Source organism: Penicillium citrinum (assembly GCF_028827155.1).
Source record: "Penicillium citrinum strain IBT 23319 chromosome Unknown utg000002l:1.0-3833315.0:1.0-3834789.0, whole genome shotgun sequence".
NCBI lineage: Eukaryota > Fungi > Ascomycota > Eurotiomycetes > Eurotiales > Aspergillaceae > Penicillium > Penicillium citrinum.
The window spans coordinates 155,256-176,011 of NW_026622687.1; the positions used below are offsets into that span (position 1 = coordinate 155,256).

At 49.2% G+C, this 20,756-nt stretch overlaps 9 protein-coding genes across 9 annotated transcripts; 6 read left to right on the plus strand and 3 right to left on the minus strand.

Moving 5' to 3' along the window:
• Positions 1-3,280: 3,280 nt before the first annotated feature.
• On the minus strand, positions 3,281-4,028 carry N7469_001931 (LOG family protein; the record flags this gene model as incomplete). Its single annotated transcript, XM_056640851.1, has 3 exons — positions 3,281-3,579; positions 3,612-3,928; positions 3,985-4,028. The coding sequence occupies 3 exons, from the start codon at positions 4,026-4,028 to the stop codon at positions 3,281-3,283; spliced, it is 660 nt and encodes a 219-aa protein (XP_056503345.1).
• A 632-nt stretch (positions 4,029-4,660) lies between these two features.
• Positions 4,661-5,796, plus strand: N7469_001932 (adenosine deaminase family protein; the record flags this gene model as incomplete). The annotated part of the gene is made up of 2 exons (XM_056640852.1): positions 4,661-5,074; positions 5,125-5,796. The coding sequence occupies 2 exons, from the start codon at positions 4,661-4,663 to the stop codon at positions 5,794-5,796; spliced, it is 1,086 nt and encodes a 361-aa protein (XP_056503346.1).
• An 809-nt stretch (positions 5,797-6,605) lies between these two features.
• Positions 6,606-7,530, minus strand: N7469_001933 (putative carboxylesterase; the record flags this gene model as incomplete). The annotated part of the gene is made up of 2 exons (XM_056640853.1): positions 6,606-6,930; positions 6,986-7,530. The coding sequence occupies 2 exons, from the start codon at positions 7,528-7,530 to the stop codon at positions 6,606-6,608; spliced, it is 870 nt and encodes a 289-aa protein (XP_056503347.1).
• A 1,490-nt stretch (positions 7,531-9,020) lies between these two features.
• N7469_001934 (reverse transcriptase) lies at positions 9,021-14,170 on the plus strand (the record flags this gene model as incomplete). Its single annotated transcript, XM_056640854.1, has 5 exons — positions 9,021-9,785; positions 9,826-10,188; positions 10,251-11,599; positions 12,500-12,728; positions 12,767-14,170. The coding sequence occupies 5 exons, from the start codon at positions 9,021-9,023 to the stop codon at positions 14,168-14,170; spliced, it is 4,110 nt and encodes a 1,369-aa protein (XP_056503348.1).
• A 681-nt stretch (positions 14,171-14,851) lies between these two features.
• N7469_001935 (uncharacterized protein) lies at positions 14,852-15,142 on the plus strand (the record flags this gene model as incomplete). The annotated part of the gene is made up of 1 exon (XM_056640855.1): positions 14,852-15,142. The coding sequence occupies one exon, from the start codon at positions 14,852-14,854 to the stop codon at positions 15,140-15,142; it is 291 nt and encodes a 96-aa protein (XP_056503349.1).
• Positions 15,143-15,242: 100 nt separating this feature from the next.
• Positions 15,243-15,509, plus strand: N7469_001936 (uncharacterized protein; the record flags this gene model as incomplete). Its single annotated transcript, XM_056640856.1, has 1 exon — positions 15,243-15,509. One exon carries the CDS (start codon positions 15,243-15,245, stop codon positions 15,507-15,509), a length of 267 nt encoding a protein of 88 aa, XP_056503350.1.
• Positions 15,510-15,862: 353 nt separating this feature from the next.
• Positions 15,863-16,456, plus strand: N7469_001937 (uncharacterized protein; the record flags this gene model as incomplete). Its single annotated transcript, XM_056640857.1, has 1 exon — positions 15,863-16,456. The coding sequence occupies one exon, from the start codon at positions 15,863-15,865 to the stop codon at positions 16,454-16,456; it is 594 nt and encodes a 197-aa protein (XP_056503351.1).
• Positions 16,457-17,466: 1,010 nt separating this feature from the next.
• On the minus strand, positions 17,467-17,748 carry N7469_001938 (uncharacterized protein; the record flags this gene model as incomplete). The annotated part of the gene is made up of 1 exon (XM_056640858.1): positions 17,467-17,748. The coding sequence occupies one exon, from the start codon at positions 17,746-17,748 to the stop codon at positions 17,467-17,469; it is 282 nt and encodes a 93-aa protein (XP_056503352.1).
• A 597-nt stretch (positions 17,749-18,345) lies between these two features.
• Positions 18,346-20,629, plus strand: N7469_001939 (HET domain-containing protein; the record flags this gene model as incomplete). Its single annotated transcript, XM_056640859.1, has 2 exons — positions 18,346-18,727; positions 18,792-20,629. 2 exons carry the CDS (start codon positions 18,346-18,348, stop codon positions 20,627-20,629), a joined length of 2,220 nt encoding a protein of 739 aa, XP_056503353.1.
• Positions 20,630-20,756: the final 127 nt, after the last annotated feature.

Genomic DNA, 20,756 nt, shown 5'->3' on the forward strand with positions numbered 1-20,756 from the left:
GTATATCCACAATAAGTGGGCGGAGATAATTTTTTCCTAAAAAAATGAGATAAGTAGGGATTAGAAGAAAACCAGGATGAACCCGATCAGAAAAGATACACGTGCATAATGAAAGCGACCACATGAGGAGAGCTACACGTGACGGGCAAAGTACCAGACCAATGAGAAGCAGGCTTGGCACGGATTTGGTATACACAAATCCGAGCGTCAACCCAGCGACAAGTCAGCCTCGCGAAGACCTGCGGTTTGTAACCCCTTCCACTTCGTTTCAGGGCACTGGGGACGCGCTGCCGCACGCCGTAGCCCTGAAACGGAAATTGGTGGGAACCGATGCAATTTGACTTGTTATAAAATGAAAATCCATTTTATGTACATCTTGTCAAGAATCTTTTTTCCATGGCCTGCTTTTGAATATCCCATATAGGCTCAGCAAGAGCAATTAATTTCTCTCCAAATGAGTGCATGATGTCTTCCATAGTCTTGGAAGTATCATTTGTCCCAGAAAAATCATCGGGTAGCTCCACATTAAAATTCCGAACTGTGGATCTAGTCCATGAAATCCGCAGTTGGCAAAGTAAATCGCTAGCTTTCTCATGTTCGGAATCTACATTCTTCGCCACAAGATAAAATGAACTCCGATGAGCATGACTGGTGGTTGGTTTGAAGAGAGAGATGTTGGAAAACTGGCTGAACAATTCAAGAAGTCGGATAACGTGAGGGCTATACACCTGATGCAGCAACATAACCAAAGTCCCACCGCGTTTTATTCTGCGTAATGCGATCATAAGTTGGGCGGCTGTGAGTCTTATGGGCTCATGTCTGGATCCTCCGACCCTTGTGTGCGTATGAAGAACCTGTCCATCGCAAAAAACAATGTCGAACACTCGATCTTTATATGGTATATAGTTAGAGAATTGAGATGAATCCGGGAAGCCATGGGAGACCAGATTAGGAAATCCTATCTCCGCAGCAAGCATGGTGATATCCATAAACTCGATTTGGACGCGCTTGTCTGGTTGCCAGTTGGGAAGAAGAACATCGTGCCCGCCCTCATTTTTCGGCAAGCTAAGACCGCATATCATAGCCCGAGAGTTATATTTTAGCACTGTCGCAGAATAGCCTCCAGGTGCCATACAGATATCAAGAACTTCGAGATTTATCGTTTTAGATAGAGATGGGATCACTTTTTCTTTTGCCTGGATCTCATCGCCGATTCTCGTCATCATCTTATAGAAGAATCTTTTTTGTTTTTTACTCGGGGAAGTGGCATGCTCCTTTTGTGTTTTGAAATACTCGTCTGCTTCAGGGCTTGCTTTAACCTGATATAATTATAATTTGGTAAGTACAAATATGATGCGCTGAGTCGACTGCGGATGAATAGATCATCTTACTGCTTCTTGAACAAGACGAAGCTCTTGAAAGATTCTCGATCTAGAGCTTAAAAAAAGCTTCACCGTTTTATAGTCTTTTTCAATTTCAGAGTCGGCAGTCACGATAGTATCCGTCATATTTGTTGCTATTGCTGGCATAACTAACCCCCGAGGAAATAATAACGGATTGGGCCAAACAAAGTATTCGTATGGGAAGGAGTGAGACTTTAATCTACTGCATTGACGGAGGTGATGACGTGGCAGGCAGGGTATTTACGTACTTACTTCAAGGAAAGCACAAATACGAAACGAAAACGCCCGCATGAAGCATCGCACGAGTCACACTGAATAGGGAAGTAGGATCGTGCAAAATCGTGAGGTGTAACATTTGCAAGGCAACGCGGTCAATAGAAAAGATTGGCCCAGTATATATGAAGAGTTAACCAGTGAGGGACGGTGGAGAGCGAGAATTGTGGTCCTCATTTCAGGGCGAACAGAAGAACAACACACATCACGTGCATTTCCAAGTACCTGACCAATAATAGCGAGCCTTGGTACGTGTGCACAGTGGGGGCGACCGCGCGAGGACAGCAACACGTGAAGGGTCAAGTACCAGACCAATGAGAAGCCGGCTTGGCGCGATTTTGGTATGTTGTAAATCCAAGCGTCAACCCAGCGACAAGTCAGCCTCGTGCAGACCCACGGTTTGTAACCCCTTCCACTCCGTTCCTTCGTTTCAGGGCACTTTTCGGCCAAAATGTTTTCATCTGCTCCCTGAGCAGAGGGTTGAGCAAGGTGAGAAAATGAATTGGTTTTTCTTTCGGTGGTTTCCTATCCGCCTCTTCCGTCCGATCCCACCTCCCCCAACGTTCTGATCATTGGACAGTACCCCTGACTTCCTTTCTTGGCAGTAATCCCATACGACTGTAAATTACAACCTAAAATAGCTTCTGCATTGAGCCTGTATGGTCTCAAGGGCTTCTAGAATGTTGATTCTGCAAACGAGGCAAACAGAAGGGGCGCTACCTGCCACGTTCGCATTTCAGCATGTCAATCTCTCAACATGAGTCTCTTGAAGCAATAAACCAGGCTTACATTTCATACCGCTTCTTCGTCATTGGCCCTTGAAGTACGCTCTCCACTCTAGTGTCATTTGTTGTTCTCCCGCTTCGTAGCGACTCCGGCAAGTGGTGAAGTCAATTCCTTACCCTTCGTGCGCATTTAGCCAAGAGCCGAAAGGGCATAAAAAAAAGAATAGTTCTAGAAAGATCAAGCCGGCGGCAAGAAAGCTGGTATTTCGACATAAGATATGCAAGTATTTAGCTTATCTACGGACTAATACTCAATCCGCCCGTCTTCGACAGCGGCGCTGTTTCAAAACAAGATACAGGACACAGATGGTTAAACCCAAGGGGCTAAAATCCCAACATGCTATGTAGCTTGGATGAGTCACGGTAAATTACCGTAAATGGTGTGTACGCACTTTCCCTCCGCCTGCAGGTACCGTGTTACCTGAGACAATGTCCAGAACAACCCAGGTTCACCTTCCGTGCTGGAGAGACTCTTTCAAACCCAAGTCATGTGCCACTGAAGTAAAATAGAGTCTATACCGACCACTGATAATACTAGTGCCTTTACTAGGTCGTAAGACAGATGATTAACTTACATAGACTCTAAAGCCTGTGTTTCAGGCAAACACAACAAACAATGCTAATGGAGCAGGACAGTCTCAACGCCAAACTTCTGTTTCGACATACACTACTGCTTCTCGTCATGGGATGAGACTTACTGGTCAGCGCAGCGCCTCGTAGACGCAGGTCAGTTCATCAAAAAATACGATGTTTCTCGATACGCAAAAGCTATTTTGAAGATACGACGTTCATCCTCTCGTGTCATGTCCAAAATCTAGATCAGATTTGGTTCCAAACAAGGTTTAACCGCCCTTCGCCCAGTTTATACATCTTCAGTGTGTTGAGCACTTCCCTCACGTCCGTGCATTCAACTGCAATGCCCTTGTTCCCTTGGCCAACGAATTTTTGCTCTACGGCCTTCGCAAACCAGGCCAATACACCATCCCAGAATCCATTGATATTCAAGATGACAATGCCTTTGTCATGGATTCCTAGCTGGTTCCAAGTAATCATTTCTGCCACTTCTTCTAGAGTTCCGTAGCCCCCCGGCATAGCAACAAAGCCAGACCCAGGTCCTCCTGGAGGACTTGTTCTACCATCAACCTCTTACGGGTGTGCATGCCGCTCACGATGGTTATGTTTCCAAAATTGTTTTGAGAATCAACTTCAGAGATCTGTCGCTCCGCTTGTTTCGAGTTCTGGGCCGAACTAACATTCGCCTCGGGGTGTTTCGCGATTAAGGCTTCAGGTATGAAGCCCTGCACTGCCGTTGGGCCGGAGAGAGATACCATTTCACGGGCTATTTCTCCCATTAAACCTCTCGTGCCGCCTCCATAAATGAGTTTCGCGTTTGCCTTGTGGAGCTGACTGGCTAGTTCTCGCGCTGCGGTGACATATTCCGGGGATGCACCTGGCTGAGCACCACAGCTACACGCCGCTTGTCAGCATGATTGACATAATTATTTCCCTCCGAGTCAACTCACAAAACGCAAATGACAGGCTGTACTATCTTTGCTGTATCAACCATATTACGACAATCAAAGTAACTACCAAGATGCTTTGACGGAGTTAGAGCACAGTCTGTAGGAAATGGAACGGCACCATTTACGTAGAGAAATTGTGCATATGAGATTGGGAATGGGCAGGTATTTCGAGTTTGCTACAGTTTTGTAGTAATCAACTGCTCCACTTTAAAAATCCACTTAGTCATCAAAAGAGGATAAAAACTAGCGTGGACTAGGCACCAGTCACACAGAGAAGTTGCATATATGAGATTGGGAATGAGCAGGTATTTCGAGTTTGCTGTCGTAGCAATCGACCGCTCCACTTTGAAAGTGGCGTTTGCGTTCTAGACCCACAAAAATCAAAGTATGTGTATCTGGCTACGGTCAAGTAATTAAAGAGTCTTGGAAAGCTTTGAAGACACTCTAGCAGCGGGTTATAAAAACGCTGCGGATCTGGAATATATTCCAGAGAATTATGTTCTCAAAGAACTAGAGCCACCCTTGTTGAAAAAGGTCTCGGTCATTGCACTTCTTCATTCGTTCATATCTCTCAAAATTCTATCTCGCCATGGCCTTACCAAACTTATGCTCGAATTCAGTCCTTCGCGGGTATCGGGACATAATTAAAGACCACCAGGACCGGTTTATCCACAATATGCCAAAGATCGAAATGCATGTTCATATTGAAGGCACTATGTCTCCAGAGCTACGGTGGGCTCTTGCCCAGCGACATAAGATTCCCGTTCTCAACTACAGAACCGGAATGGCTTGTCAAAGCTTGCTAGAGCTCAAAGGCTTGTATCAACTTCTAGATGATGTTGAAGAAGGGGGTGTAGAAGGAGGCATGCCCCGCTTCTTCGCACTGTACTATGGTGGCTTCGAGGTTTTGAAGGACGAGGATGACTTTTATCAACTCGCTATAGATTATTATCAACGTGCCGCCTCAATGAATGTCCGCTATTGTGAGCCTTTTTTCGACCCTCAAGGCCATACACGGCGGGGTGTGTCCATGTCGGCGATGCTGGCTGGGTTTCGAAAAGCTCAGCTTGAGGCTGCAGAAAGATTTAATGTAGGTGTGGAGAATACCGCATCATAGAATAAGCTAACACCATACATCAGGTACAGTCACAGTGGATAATGTGCTTTCTGCGCGATATGTCATCAGAGTCTGCTTTGGATCATTACCTTGCTGCTTTGCCCTACCGTGAAATGATTATCGGCATTGGGTTAGACTCGCTAGAAACAGATCGTCCGCCACTGCTATTTGGAGAAGTTTTCTCACAAGCTCGGAAAGATGGATTCAAAATCACCTGTCATTGTGATGTTGGCGATAAAGATACATTGCGAAATATCCATCAGGTCATTCATCATTTTGGTGGTACCGGTGCGGATAGAGTAGACCATGGCCTTGATGCAGTATATGAGCCTACGCTGCTGGAAGCCTTGAATGAAAAAGACGTGGGCATGACTATCTGTCCTTGGGGTTATCTGTGCTACTCTGGACAAGAAAATGTTTTGGATCGTGTGCGCAGACTTTATAGCACAGGCGTAAAAATTGCAATTGGGAGCGATGATCCAGCCTATATGGAAGATGTCTGGCTAAGTCACAGCCTCTATTTGCTGCGTGTCGCATGTGGATTCACGAACGACGATTTTGTCAAGCTACAGCGAAATGCCATCGAAGTTTGCTGGGCGCCAGAGGATACAAAAATGGCGATCATGAACGAATTGGAATTGTTTTCAGCAAATTTCAAAGGGATGAAGATAGAAGCTCGGGCTATCACACCGTGAATAGTTTTGTCATATAGCTCGCACTAGCCGCCCTTACCTCGTTTAGATCAGAAATGCAATCGCAGTTTTAATTCACCTGGCCATTACACACAAATTATTCGGGGCCAGTTTCAGAGACTCGCCTCGTTTCTGAATTTACTCTGCGGTGATAGTATCTTCTGAGATAATTAGGTAGTAAGGGGACGCTTGTGACGGGACGAGGATAATAACTATCAATGTATCATCATATTTTACAGCTCCAAACATGAACCGAGATACAGAAGTTGCCATATAAGGAAGACCAGATTATATAAGTAGGGTCTGAAAGGGTCTCCATGTCTCCAGCGCGGAAGGTGAAGCTGGGTTTGTTCTGGACATTGTCTCAGGTACAGTAGTTTGCAAAATCGCCTTGCGTTTTTACTTTTACTCTTTCTTTGTCAACCTCCATTACCAAGATTACGCTAGCCGTATACAGTTAACTCATAATTCATTTCTAGATTAGGAAATTACATGGTACAGGTAGAATTCAACAACAGCTTACCCCTCAAACATTCAGACTTATCTTTCCCTGATGCCCCCGTTTAAAAAGCGCTAAACTAGATCCAGTCAGGGAACACTGTATTTCCTTTGATGTCTCTCAGGTAGATCGCAAAACTTACTGTCATTACATATCCCGGCGAACAACCATGTTACCGTTGTTCCAAAAATAGACATGGATGATAGACATAGATAAAATTTAGAACCATTGCAATCCGAATATCGCCGAATATACATTGTATAAATTCATCCTTATATATTTATCCCGTTATTCACTCATCTAACGTAGAAAATCAAATTGTCATACTAATGTCCTCACCCCTCTTTAAAGTTTTGACAGCGAGTTCATATGCCTCATTTCTGGCTGAGACGAGCATTTCGCCAGTGAGTTTCTTATCAAACGCATGCCCACACCCTTCCATCCTTCGAATTATGACCTCCCTCTCAGAGTGTTCATCTTTCGCTCTCTCAGCTAATTCTTCTGCCTCTACTGCTGAAGCGTCCAACTCCCCTGTAACAAAGAGCATATTGGCTGGGAAACGGTACGTATCGGCAAATGCGGGAGAGATTCTTGGGTCGCGAGGATCCATTTCCCTGATATAAGCTTCTCGGAAAACCCTTGTCCAGAAGGTCGAGCGATCTTTCCCGCCTTGCATTGGGGCTTTCCTCAAACTTGGGTCCTGCAAAAGGTTTGTCGCAGGGTAGAACGCTAAAAGCGACCGAAAAGTTCCACGTGGGAGTGTTGTGGAGGCAGCAAGCGCGAGAGTGCCCCCCCGATGAGAATCCGGACACGGAGAGCTGCGAGGCCTGGTACTCATCTGGGTGATCAAGCACGTATCGAACAGTATCTTCAATGTCATTGAGAGCTGCGGGGAATGGGTACTCGGGAGCTAGGCAATAATTGACATCAAGCACCACATAGCCAGTAGCTTTGGTGATATATCGGCAAAAGTCGTCGTCAAGACCATGAAGAGGAATCGCGAGGCCCGACCCGTATAAATTAATTAGGACAGGAAGGGGCTTTGAGCTTCCAGCATCATCTACGGATGGCTTGTAGACATGGACATTGATAGTGCGGCCCTGATCACGAGACGGAATTTGTAACGACAAGTCAGGTTTCGGACATGGCGACGATGTAAGACATTTGATGAGGAACCTTGAAAGAGTGACTAAAAACTTCAGATATAAGTACCGCAAAAAAGCAAAGAAGCCATTCATTGTTAGGGAATAGCTAATGGTGTTAAGCTGTATGAAAATGCCAACAGGAAGTGCCCATGATCATTCGAAAATCGGCTTTGTGGAGATTTAACTAGTTAGTTAGCGTATTCAATGATGACTCATTGGGCGATAAAACATGGCGTGTGTCAGGGAGTGTGGCCGCAGGGTGCTCCGCTATGTATTACTTGCCCAGTACCGGAATCTATAAGTTACGGTAAATTTAGTACGAATTCAAGGGTAAATAAGCAGAAATATCAGTCTATCGCCGGGTATCGGAGGAGGTCGAATGCTGAGTACTCAAAAGTCTTTCGACAGAGGGGCAAACCCCAACGAGAAGTGGTCTAAGAACACCAAAGCTTATGTCAGTTGGTGTTGCGGGTATTAGTCATCGAAGCGTTCTTCTTGGTTGGTTGGGTTGTACAGCACCCCGTTTATGCTTCGTATTAAATTTAACACTAACGTTACTTATCCTTTTCTACTATCTGAGTAGCTCCCCTGACTTTCGTTTCAGAACCGATGCGTGCGACGCGCGCGTCTTCCGGTTTTTTACCAAACCATTCAAAGGGCTCTAGCCAGGGGCCGTTTTGAGTTCAACCCAATATGGGTAAGTTGGACTTGGCAAAGGGGACTAGAAAGATGAACAGTGTGCAAAAGCGCAAGGCGATATTGCAAGCTACTGTAACACGGTACCTGCAGGCGGAGGGGAAGTGCGTACACACTATTTACGGTAATTTACCGTGACTCATCCAAGCTACATAGCATGTTGGGATTTTAGCCCAATGGGGAAAAGTGGAGCTCCGTGAGATAGGAAGAGAGAGTATGGAGGTAAATCTGATTTCGAATATTACTGTACGAGTCAACAGTCATCGTCGCTGTTCTAACGGTCCTACCGATTCTAACGTCAGCATGATTTAGAGCACGCAGTCTGGCGGGTACAGGCCCCAATCAGAATGCCAGGATTGTTACACATCGTATACGAAAGCGTTCACCAAACCAATGTTATCTCTATAAACGTCGTTCTTTCACAGTGGTCAGTCCTACGGATGCCGAGTAGTTGACAGAGGGGAGAAGTCGAATTCAGGCCAGGTAACCACTGACAAGGAGAAATGCCTTCTGTTTGCCTTGTTTGCATGAGCAACGTTCTAGAAGCCCTCGAGACAATACCAGCTTAATACGGATGCTATTTTTATGCTGTTATTTACAGGCGTACGGGAATACTGCCAAGAAAGGAGTTCGAGGGTCGGTTAGCCGTAATAGGTATAGCGCAGTTTCAACAGAGGGGCCCAGAAAGAATCTCTGTGTGAAGGTGGTGAATCTGATTTCGATCCATGCTGTAAACCTGCTGCAATGCTGTAACCAGTGCAAGCCGATTTCGAATCCAAGTGTATTGTAGACGAGACTGTACAGTGGTACAGAACTGCGTTGTGATTGATATTACTGTGATATAAATCTGCGGCGTTGTGTACCGAGCGGGAGCTAACCGCAGATCGATGGCGGACCCACATACGGGAGGGCCCGAGCCCCATCCCACAAACACCCAGGAGAACATCACCAATGTCGTTGAGGACGATCATGAAGCCCAAGCGGTCACTGACACGAGCTGCTTGCTGAACGAAAGACGGAAGCGGACTCGAAGCAGTGATGCCTTTACACCCTCGGATCCGGCGAGTCGGATCACAACCAGAGAGGTGTGGAAACTCGTCAGCTCCCTAAAGGAGGTCATCCGTCGCCAAACTGCAGTAATCGAGACTACTCAGAACGAACTCCAGGAGATCAAACATAGCCAAAATGTCCTACAGGAGCAGAACGAGAAGCTTCATGAGGAAGTGAAAGCCCTACGAGCTCAGGTTGAAAGCGCCCCTGTAGCGGCCGCCACGAGGACCTGGGCAGCAGTGGCAGCCAACGGTAGGAATACCACACCCTCACTGAACCACCGACAGTCCGAGAAAGAGCAGAATTGCATCCGGATCAGCACCCAGAGAACAGTCGTTGACCCAAGAGACAACGACAACAGCGACGGAAACGTGTTTGGACGATATCTCCCCACCGATGCCGTCAACAACCACATCCGCACAGCGTTACAGAGTGATGCTGCAACACAGGAGGCCCAAGTGGCCGGTATCGGCACCACCAAAACTGGCTATCTCATCCGATTCCAAGATACCGAGTCAGCTGAAGTGGCGCGTAACAACTCTGGATGGATACAGAAACTGGGTAACAACACAAAGCTGGTTAAACCACGGTTTGGTGTTGTGGTACACCGCACCCCAACCGAAGAATTTGACCTGGGTACAGGTGTTTCCCCCCCCGACAGCGGAACAGATTATCCAAGCCGCGGTAAAAATCATCGAAGAGAACGACCTGGCAAAACACGGTTTCCGCATCGAAGAACTTGCCTGGATGAAAGCAAAGGACAAGGTGCTCGGGAAATTCGCTTCATTAGGAATCTGGTTCGACTCCGCAGAAGGCGCAGAATATATGCTTCGTAGCGGTTTCCTTGTCAACCAGCACTACATTCCCTATGTTGAACGACGCGAGATCAAGAAAAAGAGATGTTTCCGGTGCCAACGCTTTGGACACTTAGCATGGTCGTGCAAGGAAACGCCCCGATGCGGGCATTGCGCAGGACAGCACGAGCGCGAACGATGCCCACCGGGAGTGAGAGCCCGGTGCCTCGATTGCAGTGGCGAGCACCCTACCGGTGATCGACGGTGCTCTAGCCCAGTGACCCTCGACTCTACCAGATGCTAGAGACAAACCTACGAATACTACAGTTGAATATGATGAAATCAGCACCGAGAATGGAAGCACTGATCAATGATCATCAGAACCAGGATCTAGACATCCTCTTGATCCAGGAGCCATCTATTACTACCTATCACACACACGTCAACCACAGCGCCTGGCGACTATATCGACCCACTACAAAGACCGACGCAACTCGGTTTCGCAGCCTTATCTATGTAAACAGGCGAATCTCCACCTCCTCTCACCGTCAGATTCCCTGCGATCACCCGGACGTTGCCGCCATCAAGATCTGGACGGCTGAGTCCCAGACGCTTTTCTTTTCTATCTACATCCCACCAGCACCGATCTTTGCAACCGACGACACATCAGCAATACCAACGCTTACAGCAATAGAAAACACCATCACAGCCACGACGCAAACCGGACACCGGACTACTAATATCATCATTGCTGGCGATTTCAACCGACATCACCCAATGTGGGGCGGCAATAACATCCCACCCAGATTTATCGAACACGCCAGCGATCTGATCACCTTTTTCCAAACTCACAACCTGTCCAGCTGCCTCCCTCGGGGCACAGCGACGTACTGGGCCTTGAACAACCCAGGACAAAACTCAACCATTGACCAGACAGTGACAGACAGACCAGATCTGCTCATTAAATGCCAACTGTATCATGAGAACTATGGATCCGACCACCGCGCCACCTACTCTGAATGGAATCTTCAGGCTCAGAGCAGGCCAAGCCTCAAAGCAAGAAAATTGTACGACCGAGCAGACTGGGCCAGAATTGGGGAGGAAGTCACTCGTCAAATGAGCCCATGGAAAGAGATTAAGACCCGGCCAACACTTGACCGGGTTGTGGAGAGCCTTACAGCAGCGATGGCCCAAGCAGTCGGCCGCTTCACACCCGACACACGCCCAACCCCATACTCCAAACGATGGTTTACACCAGACCTCAAGGTACAACAAGTCGAAGTCAACCAGCTGCGCAGGAGATGGCAGGCGAGCTGTGCGGAACGTGGACGAGACCATGCCAGCACGACGGCGACCTTTCAAGCCATGCAAAAGAAACGGCGAGCGTGGACGCGGACCATCGAGAAAGCTAAAGCCACACACTGGAGACGGTTCCTGGACGAGGCAGGGGAAGGGAAGCTCTGGAAAGCGGCAACGTACATGAAACCTCGAGAGGCATGGGGTTGCGTCCCAGCACTACGAGTAGGCTCGGAGGAGCTTATAGAGAACAAAGACAAAGCACAGGCTTTCCTGGAAGCTTTCTTCCCTGCAATGAACACACCGGACCCTAGCCCACCAGCCGCGTCAGAGACAGAACTACCATGGCACCCAATCACTGAGCACGAAATTGAACGATCACTGAAAAACGCGAACGGGACGACCGCGCCAGGAGAGGACAATCTGCCAATGCTGGTTTGGAAGAAGACGTGGAGACACTTAAAGAGCGTTATTGTCAGCATCTTCACCGCGTGTATAGAACTCGGTCACCACCCGAAACTATGGAGGAGTGCGAAAATTATCGTCTTACGGAAGCCAGGAAAGCCTGACTACTCGGTTCCCGGTGCCTACCGTCCAATTTCGCTGCTGAACACGCTCGGCAAGCTCCTTGAGGCGGTGATGGCTCGACGGCTGTCTTACCTCGCAGAGAAACATAAACTGCTACCGAACAGCCAGTTCGGCGGACGCCCGGGCAGGACTACCGAGCAAGCCTTGCTGGTACTGTCCAGTGCGATCGATCAAGCCTGGTACAAGCACAAGGTGGTAACCCTGATTGCATTTGACCTCAAGGGCGCCTTCAATGGGGTGAACAAGACGAGCCTGGACTCATCACTACGAGCGAGACGGATCCCGATGGTAGCCAGGAAATGGATTGCAAGCTTCATGAGCGACCGGCACGCCAATATTGGATTCGACGACTACCGCACTGAGACAGAGCTGTTAGTACATGCAGGCCTAGCGCAAGGCTCGCCACTGTCCCCCATCGTGTTCGCATTCTTCAACGCCGACTTGGTTGACCAGCCCGTCAACTCACGCGGAGGCGCGTCGGCATTCATCGACGACTACTTCCGATGGCGAGTGGGAGGCTCACCCGAGGAAACCTTAGCCAAGATACAATCCGAGGATGTCCCACGCATCGAGGAATGGGCGCGGCGGACCGGGTCCTGCTTCGCTGCAGAGAAGACTGAGCTCATCCATATCACCAGGAAAAGGGGGGTACATCTTCAAGGACATATCACTTTCAATGGGACCGATATCAAACCATCGCCCACAGCTAAGCTGCTGGGAGTGGTGTTCGACCAGGGACTCCGCTGGAAAGAACACATTCAGCAGGCCATCAAACGCGCCACCAAGACGACGCTCGCGCTGAGCGGGCTACGGCACCTACGCCCAGAGCAGATGCGACAGCTCTATCAAGCATGTGTCGCGCCTATAGTAGATTACGCATCGACAGTCTGGCACGACCCGCTCAGGGACAAGTTCACCTCCGACACTTGAACACGGTCCAACGAACGGTGTTAATCAGGATCCTGTCAGCGTTCAGGACGGTAGCAACCGCAACGCTGGAAATCGAAGCCCACATACTCCCCACGCACCTCCGCCTTCGCTACCGAGCACAGCGCACCATAGCGAGACTCCACACGCTACCCCGCGACCATCCCATCTGGAATGCCTTATCAAGAGCCCGGAACCGTAGAAACAATGTGGGATCATATGCCCGGTTCCCCTTAGCCGAAGCGTTGAAGACCATGAACGTCGACAGACTCAACGAACTGGAAACGATTGACCCACGCCCGCTGCCCCCGTGGCGTGTAGATCCCTTTACGGAGATCGAGATTGGGCACGACCGAGAAACGGCGAGAGAAAGAGCAGAGACTGTGAGGAACGCAACGGATATCGTCGTCTACTCAGACGCCTCAGGGCGCGAAGGTCACCTGGGAGCGGCCGTGGTCACACTCAATGATGACGATGAGGCGACGGAGTCTCAACAGATCCAGGTGGGGCCGATGGACCGGTGGTCGGTCCATGTAGCGGAACTCATTGGCATCTTCTACGCGGTCAACATGGTATACAAGTTGGCCCACCAATGCTCAAGCACCGAAAACAGTATACACACAACCGCAACAATCCTCTGCGATAGCAGATCAGCTTTGCAGGCAATCCAAAATGTGAAAAACAAGTCGGGCCAACCAATCGTCCATGCAATTCTCCGAGCAGCCTCCGAGGTTCAGGCAAAACATATAACGCTCCGGCTCCAATGGACGCCAGGGCACTGTGAAAACGCCGGCAACGATACAGCAGACCGACTCGCCAAGGATGCCGCGCAACCGGGCAAAAGCCACACCTTCCGACCACTGCTAGCAAGGGAGAATGCCTTCATCCGCGACCGAATCCACGCTCAATGGAGGCAAGAATGGAAGTCGAGCATCAAAGGCTTACACCTACGGAGGATTGACGATACACTCCCGGCGCGTTACACCAGGAAACTTTATGGGAATCTCCCGCGGAACCGCGCGTATCTGCTGACACAGCTACGTACGGGCCATAACTGGCTATCCACCTACGCGAAGAAATTCGGCTTCCGTGATGATGACCTGTGCGAGTGCGGTGCGCGTGAGACCGTCTCCCACGTCCTGTTGGTTTGCCCGAAGCTGCGGGGGCTTCGCGTGGAATTGAGAAGCAAATTGGAGGGAGCGTTGAATAGCATCCCGAGCCTGCTGGGAGGCTCAACCGAAGGTGAGAAAGGTAATCCAGACATCGTCTCGCGAAGCAAGGCAGTACAAGCTGTGCTGGACTTTGCTGAGGCGTCACAGCGGTTTCGCAGCCGTGCGCCACGAGGGCAGCCTAATAATGGGAACGGCAATGGGCCACGATAGGCCGTGACGAGGCTCTAAGTTTATGTCAGAAAGTGGATCACTCTAGATGTACACACTCAGATATATAGTTGTCGTATACTGCATATCGCTTTTTTGCGAGGGGTCAGTGTAAATGAAATCTACTACTACTACTACTGCTGTAAACCTGCAACGGTCATGCGCGTCAAAATGTCTGAAGAGCCAGTTAATGGAGTATGTATAGGCGAAGACTTTGCATGATGACTCCGAGTTTTGATTTAAATGGGCAACTTTGAGCAGGTTTTGAATGGAAGGTGAGCGGGTAAACTCAAGTATTCCGCATGGAAAATCACTAAGCCGACGAACTTCTCATCTCATAACAAAGGATTGATCATATAGTACGCCGGTTTACACTGAGACTCTACCTTAGCCCTACCGGTGGGCTAGGCATATTACTTTCGTTGGAGGATGCAACATAAAGTTCCTGTCCGCTGTACGTGATGTGCTTCTATGCTAGTAAATGGGCCATATGAGTTTATTCAGACCGTACGACGTATTCACTTGAAGGTCAAACTAGAATAGTACGGTATACAAAACTCATTTAGTAGCATTCAAAGCTAATTTCCTTGAGTTAATGTGAGCTAGCTACATAGAAATGCCAAAATAAAAATAAATTTGAAAAAACCACCGATGGTTATGTTGATTCGCAAACTCAATCACTGAATGAATGACGCAGCAGTGCCTGCAGAATTCTTAAGCGCTGCTGCGACTGGGCCACTGGTGCACGCTAGCACTACTGTCTCTTTGACTTGCTACATTTTGCTCGCACTGGTGCGGGCTCGCGGTGGGGCCTCGGTCGCAGCCGTCGCAGCCAGTCTTCACGGTCTTTTTCGATCACTATGGCATCCTCCGGGTCAGAGTGCCCGGACAGATCGACCAGTGGAGCCGGGGCGATCCACCGTCTGTCCGCTTGATGTGGCCTCTGCCGCCGATGCCCCGTTAGTCGCAGGGTGATGCGGCTCTTGGGACGCGAGATTGGGCTCTGGGAACGGTCGGGGGAGCCCCGGCATCGCGGGGGAGACGTCGGTTTCACGATTTGTGGCCCTGGAAGGGCATGGCTAGACGGCTCCAGCAGAGGATGCATGTCTGGTCCCCGCGGGTGGCGCCTATGCCTGTTGGAAAGCCGGGCCATTTGCGAATGGAGGACCAAGAAGAAGTGGATAACAGCGATGGAGCCGATCATCCAGCGGTATTTATCCTTCCAGAGGGGAGGAAGGGACTTCTATGTCGCTCGGCCCTGGGTCTGCTGATGACTGCTGGTGAGAAAGGATGCCCTCAGCTTCGACAGAGTGCCTTGTCAAGGACGGGAAGGAAAGGATAGGGCTATACATATAGAGAGTGTGTGAACCGGAGGCATGATACGCGATGGAAGGCGTGCCATCAGGTTTGGAGCCGGTATGTTGACGACCTCATTTCCGACGTAATTGGCCCCTCTCTATATGACCACTGAATTGAACCGATGTGGTATGCTACGGTAGCCCTCAACTTCTGTATTATGGACCGGTCAACCGATGAGCGGCGCTTAGACCTTGGCCGTGTGGCCTGAGGGAGTACTTGTCAATGTAAAAGCAGATGTCGCTCCCGACTGTAGAATATTCGAGTCACGTACTCTAGTACTTAGACTTCAGTGTGTCGTTCGCATGCGGATACCAAGCCTAATGCCAATATTTTACTATGTCTTGGAACACCTCCACTAGTTTTTCTGCTCTAATCGAGTTGAATAAAAAGCTTCTTCAAGGCGAAATCTCATCATCCCCCTATTGGTGCGGTCCACTAGACGATGAGACATTTTTTCTCGTGCCTTCCTTGTTGAAACTACATGACCGTCACATATTCACGTTTTCCAGCCAACCATATGTGCGTGAACGCACAAGAGGAGATGGAGGCAAGCTTTACGATCACTGGCAAAGGGCTTTTATATCCTTCATCGTTCCAGAAGAGAAAAACCCCAATCAGCTCTTTCAAGTGTTAAAAGCGAAAAAGGATATCCAAGTTCACGCACGCAAAGTTTACTCGTCGGGGGCTGCTATGTCAGGATCATTCGCTAAAGCAAAAGTCGTTACCAAATATAGGCGTTCTTCACCTTGGCGGCGATGGAAAGCAGCTACATCTATCGATCCCGCGGTGGATATATCTGAGGAGGATCTGTACCGTTTGGAAGCCATGAAACAAGCGCAACCGTGGGAGTTCCAGGTCGTCGCAGCCTCGTGGAAAGATATCGATATCGCACGTCTTCTTCTAGGGGCCGTTGAGGAAGCCCAAGCATGATATACGACGTTTGTCAGGATTTCTATGACATGTCACAGCGATTAAACTACAGCTCCCGTCTAATAACCATTACCTACCGATTACGTTCACCACAGATGTGCCATGGGTCTGCCAGAGTTGTCAGAAGTCGTATATTTGCTGGGTAATGACGATATGATAATGCAGGATCCTGGTCCCAAACTTATGAAGCCATATCCAATCGTCAAGGTATATAGATATGAAATTTTTGCTAGCTACAGAAGTATTCCCGAAATCATTTTGACCAATTTAGGGTCTTAAGATTGTCCCCGTCAAAATGCGTCGTACAATTGAATGCGGGCTTACGGTAACGATGATAGTCGCTGTACTAGGAAAGGCACACATTACAGCGAACCGCAACTTGACGTTATAGGCCCAATGAAAGGTCTGCGGTAATATACTGGTAGCCACACTAGGATAGAGAAAGAGACTCGCTGTGGATTGGTCAAGGCGATTTCGTGAATGTGCCCGGAAGGTCTTCTAATAACACGGACAGTATGCAGGAGCGCACATTCGCGATAAGACAAATAATAGGCATCGAAGATTTGGCCCTGTTCAACGTTTGCGTTCATGATGGAGACAAATTGTGATTGCCTGAAGCCGTTCCAGCTCGTTGTACGACGATCGGCGATTACGGGATAAGACTCAAATTGATGGATTAATCCGACGTGGGGCGATGTGATGAATTCGCCCAGCAAAAATGTATCCATTGGCTCGTTCTGACATGACATTTCCAGGCACAACCACCCGAACGTACTTTTTAAGGACCATATGGCCTCACATAACTACCTCAGGCAATTCCTGCACTTGACCACTGAACAAGATGAACCTGACAAGTAATCAAAGGCGCGCGCGAGCGCGACAGCAGTGCCGCGAGGCTCTTACTGCCCATATCTGTACGGGTGTATCCCATCGAGGAAATTGCTACGGGAAGCTGATTGATCTCGCCAGATGAACGATTGGGCATAACGGTGGCACCTCAAGACGTGCGTTTACAGCCCTCCACGGACAGCGACTACGCATGGTCTGTGATGCCAGGCAAGGAATACCTTCTTGACACCAATCTCGGCAATGGCTCGGTGGGTCTTTACCAAGAGATCCAGCAACACCTGGGGTCGATGATCGAAGCGGTGGCACCGCGCCAGCGGGATACCCGACATGCGGACACGACATCGAGCGTCGAGGTGAGTAGCCTGAGCCGGACTGCGGGCAGATTGCGCACAAAACGGATTCTGACTCGAACATGTACAGTGTCGACCGTTATTGCCTTCCATATTAACAGAGAGAGATAGTGTTTCAAACCCTAATCACATGATAAGCTAACCCAATACGGATTTACCGTAAATTACAAATTTGGTACATACAGTGTAATAATACATAGCATTGTACCCATATGTATGTACTACAATGAAGAGTGTCGTTTCTTTTTCTGAACCTTCGCTGAAGACACGTGTCTGTCCTCTTTTTGGACACCTCGCCTGCTCGCTCGCCCTGCATTCAGCCGTAATGCAGAGCGCCAATTTTGGCATCCCCCGCTCCTTATCCATCGTATGATTACAGTAGGGCTCAGGTTCAGTGTTTGCCTTCACTTCACAATGTTTGTCCGTGCGAAATACAGTGCACTCACTTTCAGGCACGGGTCCCCTCAGCACACATCTTAAGTCGAATCAGGTGTACACGCCACTTATTTTTGTCATCCTGGAGTGGTATTTAAGGGTTCGATATCATATACTCTATACATAGGCCTCCTGCAGTGTGGTGTCCGGTCTTGTTGACTTCCTCTGTTTTGGTTAAGGAATTCTCTAGAAGCTTGGTTGAACTGCCCGCCTTTGTATCGCCCGATTTAGACCTTCTGCCATTTCCAATCCGACATGCCGATCGACAGCAACGGACGGAGTATGTTGTGTGAAGCCTGCCAGAAAATATTTCGCGGCCGGCAGATGCTGACCGCCGACTCGACAACATCCGATGGCCAGACCTCCCAATGGACCTCCCAGGGCCACCAGCCCTCTCTGCAGTCCTTTCTCAAGGCCTCGGACTCGGGTTGCCCCATCTGTTATGAGTTCCAATCTTTAATAGGAGCAGCGTGCCTAGAGATATTCTCAGGGTTGTCCACGTCGAATAAGTTTTCGTATTGGGCTTTGGGACGCCGAGAGGGCGGTGGATATGACCTCAACCTTGCGCTTGATGACGTGTACAACGAGTTCATCGAAGACCGCTTGGAGTTGGACCTCGAAGTCCTTCCACCGCATAGTATGTTGGCTAAGCAAATATGTACTGGGTTTGGCTGAATGAATTACTTGTAACATTTTCTTAGTCTATGATGGACCAATGGAGAATAACTCTCTGTTCGTGGGTGATAGCACAGCTTCAGACGCAGCATGGGCCCAAGCATTCAGATGGTATCGAGAATGCCTTTCCATGCATACTATGTGTACCTCAAGTGGTCACTATCTACCTTCAAGACTCCTTAGTCTCTCTGAAGACGACCCAGGGGTTATCCGGCTGGTTACTACGAAGGTCGAAAAGAAGGGAATAGATTGCTACTCAACACTCAGCCACTCTTGGGGCAATGCAAATATCCTCAAACTTGAGTCTTCAACGCTCGATACGTTCCAGCAGGGCATCTCTCTCAAGCTACTGCCAAAAACCTTTGTAGAGGCAATTGCCGTCTGCCGTCGGTTCTCAATACCCTACCTGTGGATTGACTCGCTCTGCATCATCCAAGACTCTGTAGCCGACTGGCGAGCCGAAGCCGCGTCGATGGAAGATGTCTATAGCAACAGCAGGCTCAACATCATGGCCACCGCTTCTCAAAACAGCCACGAGGGGCTCTTCCGATCACGCGATCCGAAGCACCTCGCACTCTGCATCGTTGAATCGCAATGGGTTAACGCCACGAACGATCGATTCATCATACTGCAAGACGAGATGTGGCAGACAGAGATGACGAGCGCGCCTCTAAATCAGCGAGGCTGGGTCCTGCAGGAACGCATCCTACCGCCACGCGCCCTCCACTATGGCCGGCACCAGCTACTCTGGGAATGCAGGGAGTTAGACGCATGCGAGAAGTATCCAACAGGTCTGCCAAAGTCCCTCCGCAATATATTCACGGGAGTCAAGATCACCGATCCAGAGGTCTATCAGCGTTACCACTACGGCTGGTATCCTAGAGACAGTTGCAGTGTTCACAAAGGAGAACGCTTGAAGACAGTAATGGACTATGCGTACATGCTGTGGAATCGCTGGATCTCGGTGTACAGCATAATGCGGTTCACTCGTTACTCGGACCGGCTAATCGCCTTCAGCGGGCTCGCCAGTCGCATGCGGGCCATCCTCCAAGACGAATATGTCGCGGGGTTATGGCGGTCCAGGTTCGTCGACGAGCTGATGTGGTTTACCCTCGGTGATGAGTCGATCGAGGATGAGTTCACTTACCGGCCGCCCGACGGCGGTGCACCTAGCTGGTCATGGGCGTCCGTCACCGGAAACGTCGCCACTGGCATGGCCGTTGACTTTACCAGCAAGGTCTATCACCTTGATCTGAAAGCAGTCAATGTTACGCCGGTTTCCGTGGGAGAAGAAGCCTATAACAACAATGGCACAGGCGCTGTATTGGACGGCCAGGTCCGGATAAAAGGATTTCTCAAGCGAGGAACCCTAATCAAAAACATATATCACATGCCAGAAGAAGATTATGAGGCTCCTGCGACGGTGTACGAGGTTGAGGTCGATGGAGTAAAACCAGTTATCGCGTTTGTCGACGAGCCCATGGTGGATCGGAACACAATGAGGATTGTCGTTCTCCCTGTGCTTACGAATTTGAAGGATTCGGATTCGGATTCGAAGGGGAAAAGGCTGTATGCATTGCTGCTTCGGAGGCCAGCCGAATTGCCTAGAGGGTTTTATGCAAGGGTTGGCTATGTGTCCGGGCCAGAAACGGAGTTCTCTGGCAGCCAGTTGGGTGAGTTTTTTTGCAACTACCAGACTGCTACCTCAGCTCAAGGAAAGGGAGGAGGCGGTATGGGGTTTCGAAGTACGCTGCGAAAGCTGGTCCGGGCAAAGGAGCCGAGTGGATCAGGAGACTCATGGCCAAAGCTGGGGGACGAAAAGCTGTACCTTCCAGATGCCTATGGGGAGTTCATCCTTGTTTAAAGATCGTCTGAAAGAAGAGTTTACAAGTTCAGACTTGAGTGTTGGCAGCATTCATGGCTGACCAAGATTATGGTAATCTTGCGTGTTTGCAAAGTTTCCTATAATTGAGCCTTGGAAGCTTTCTAGT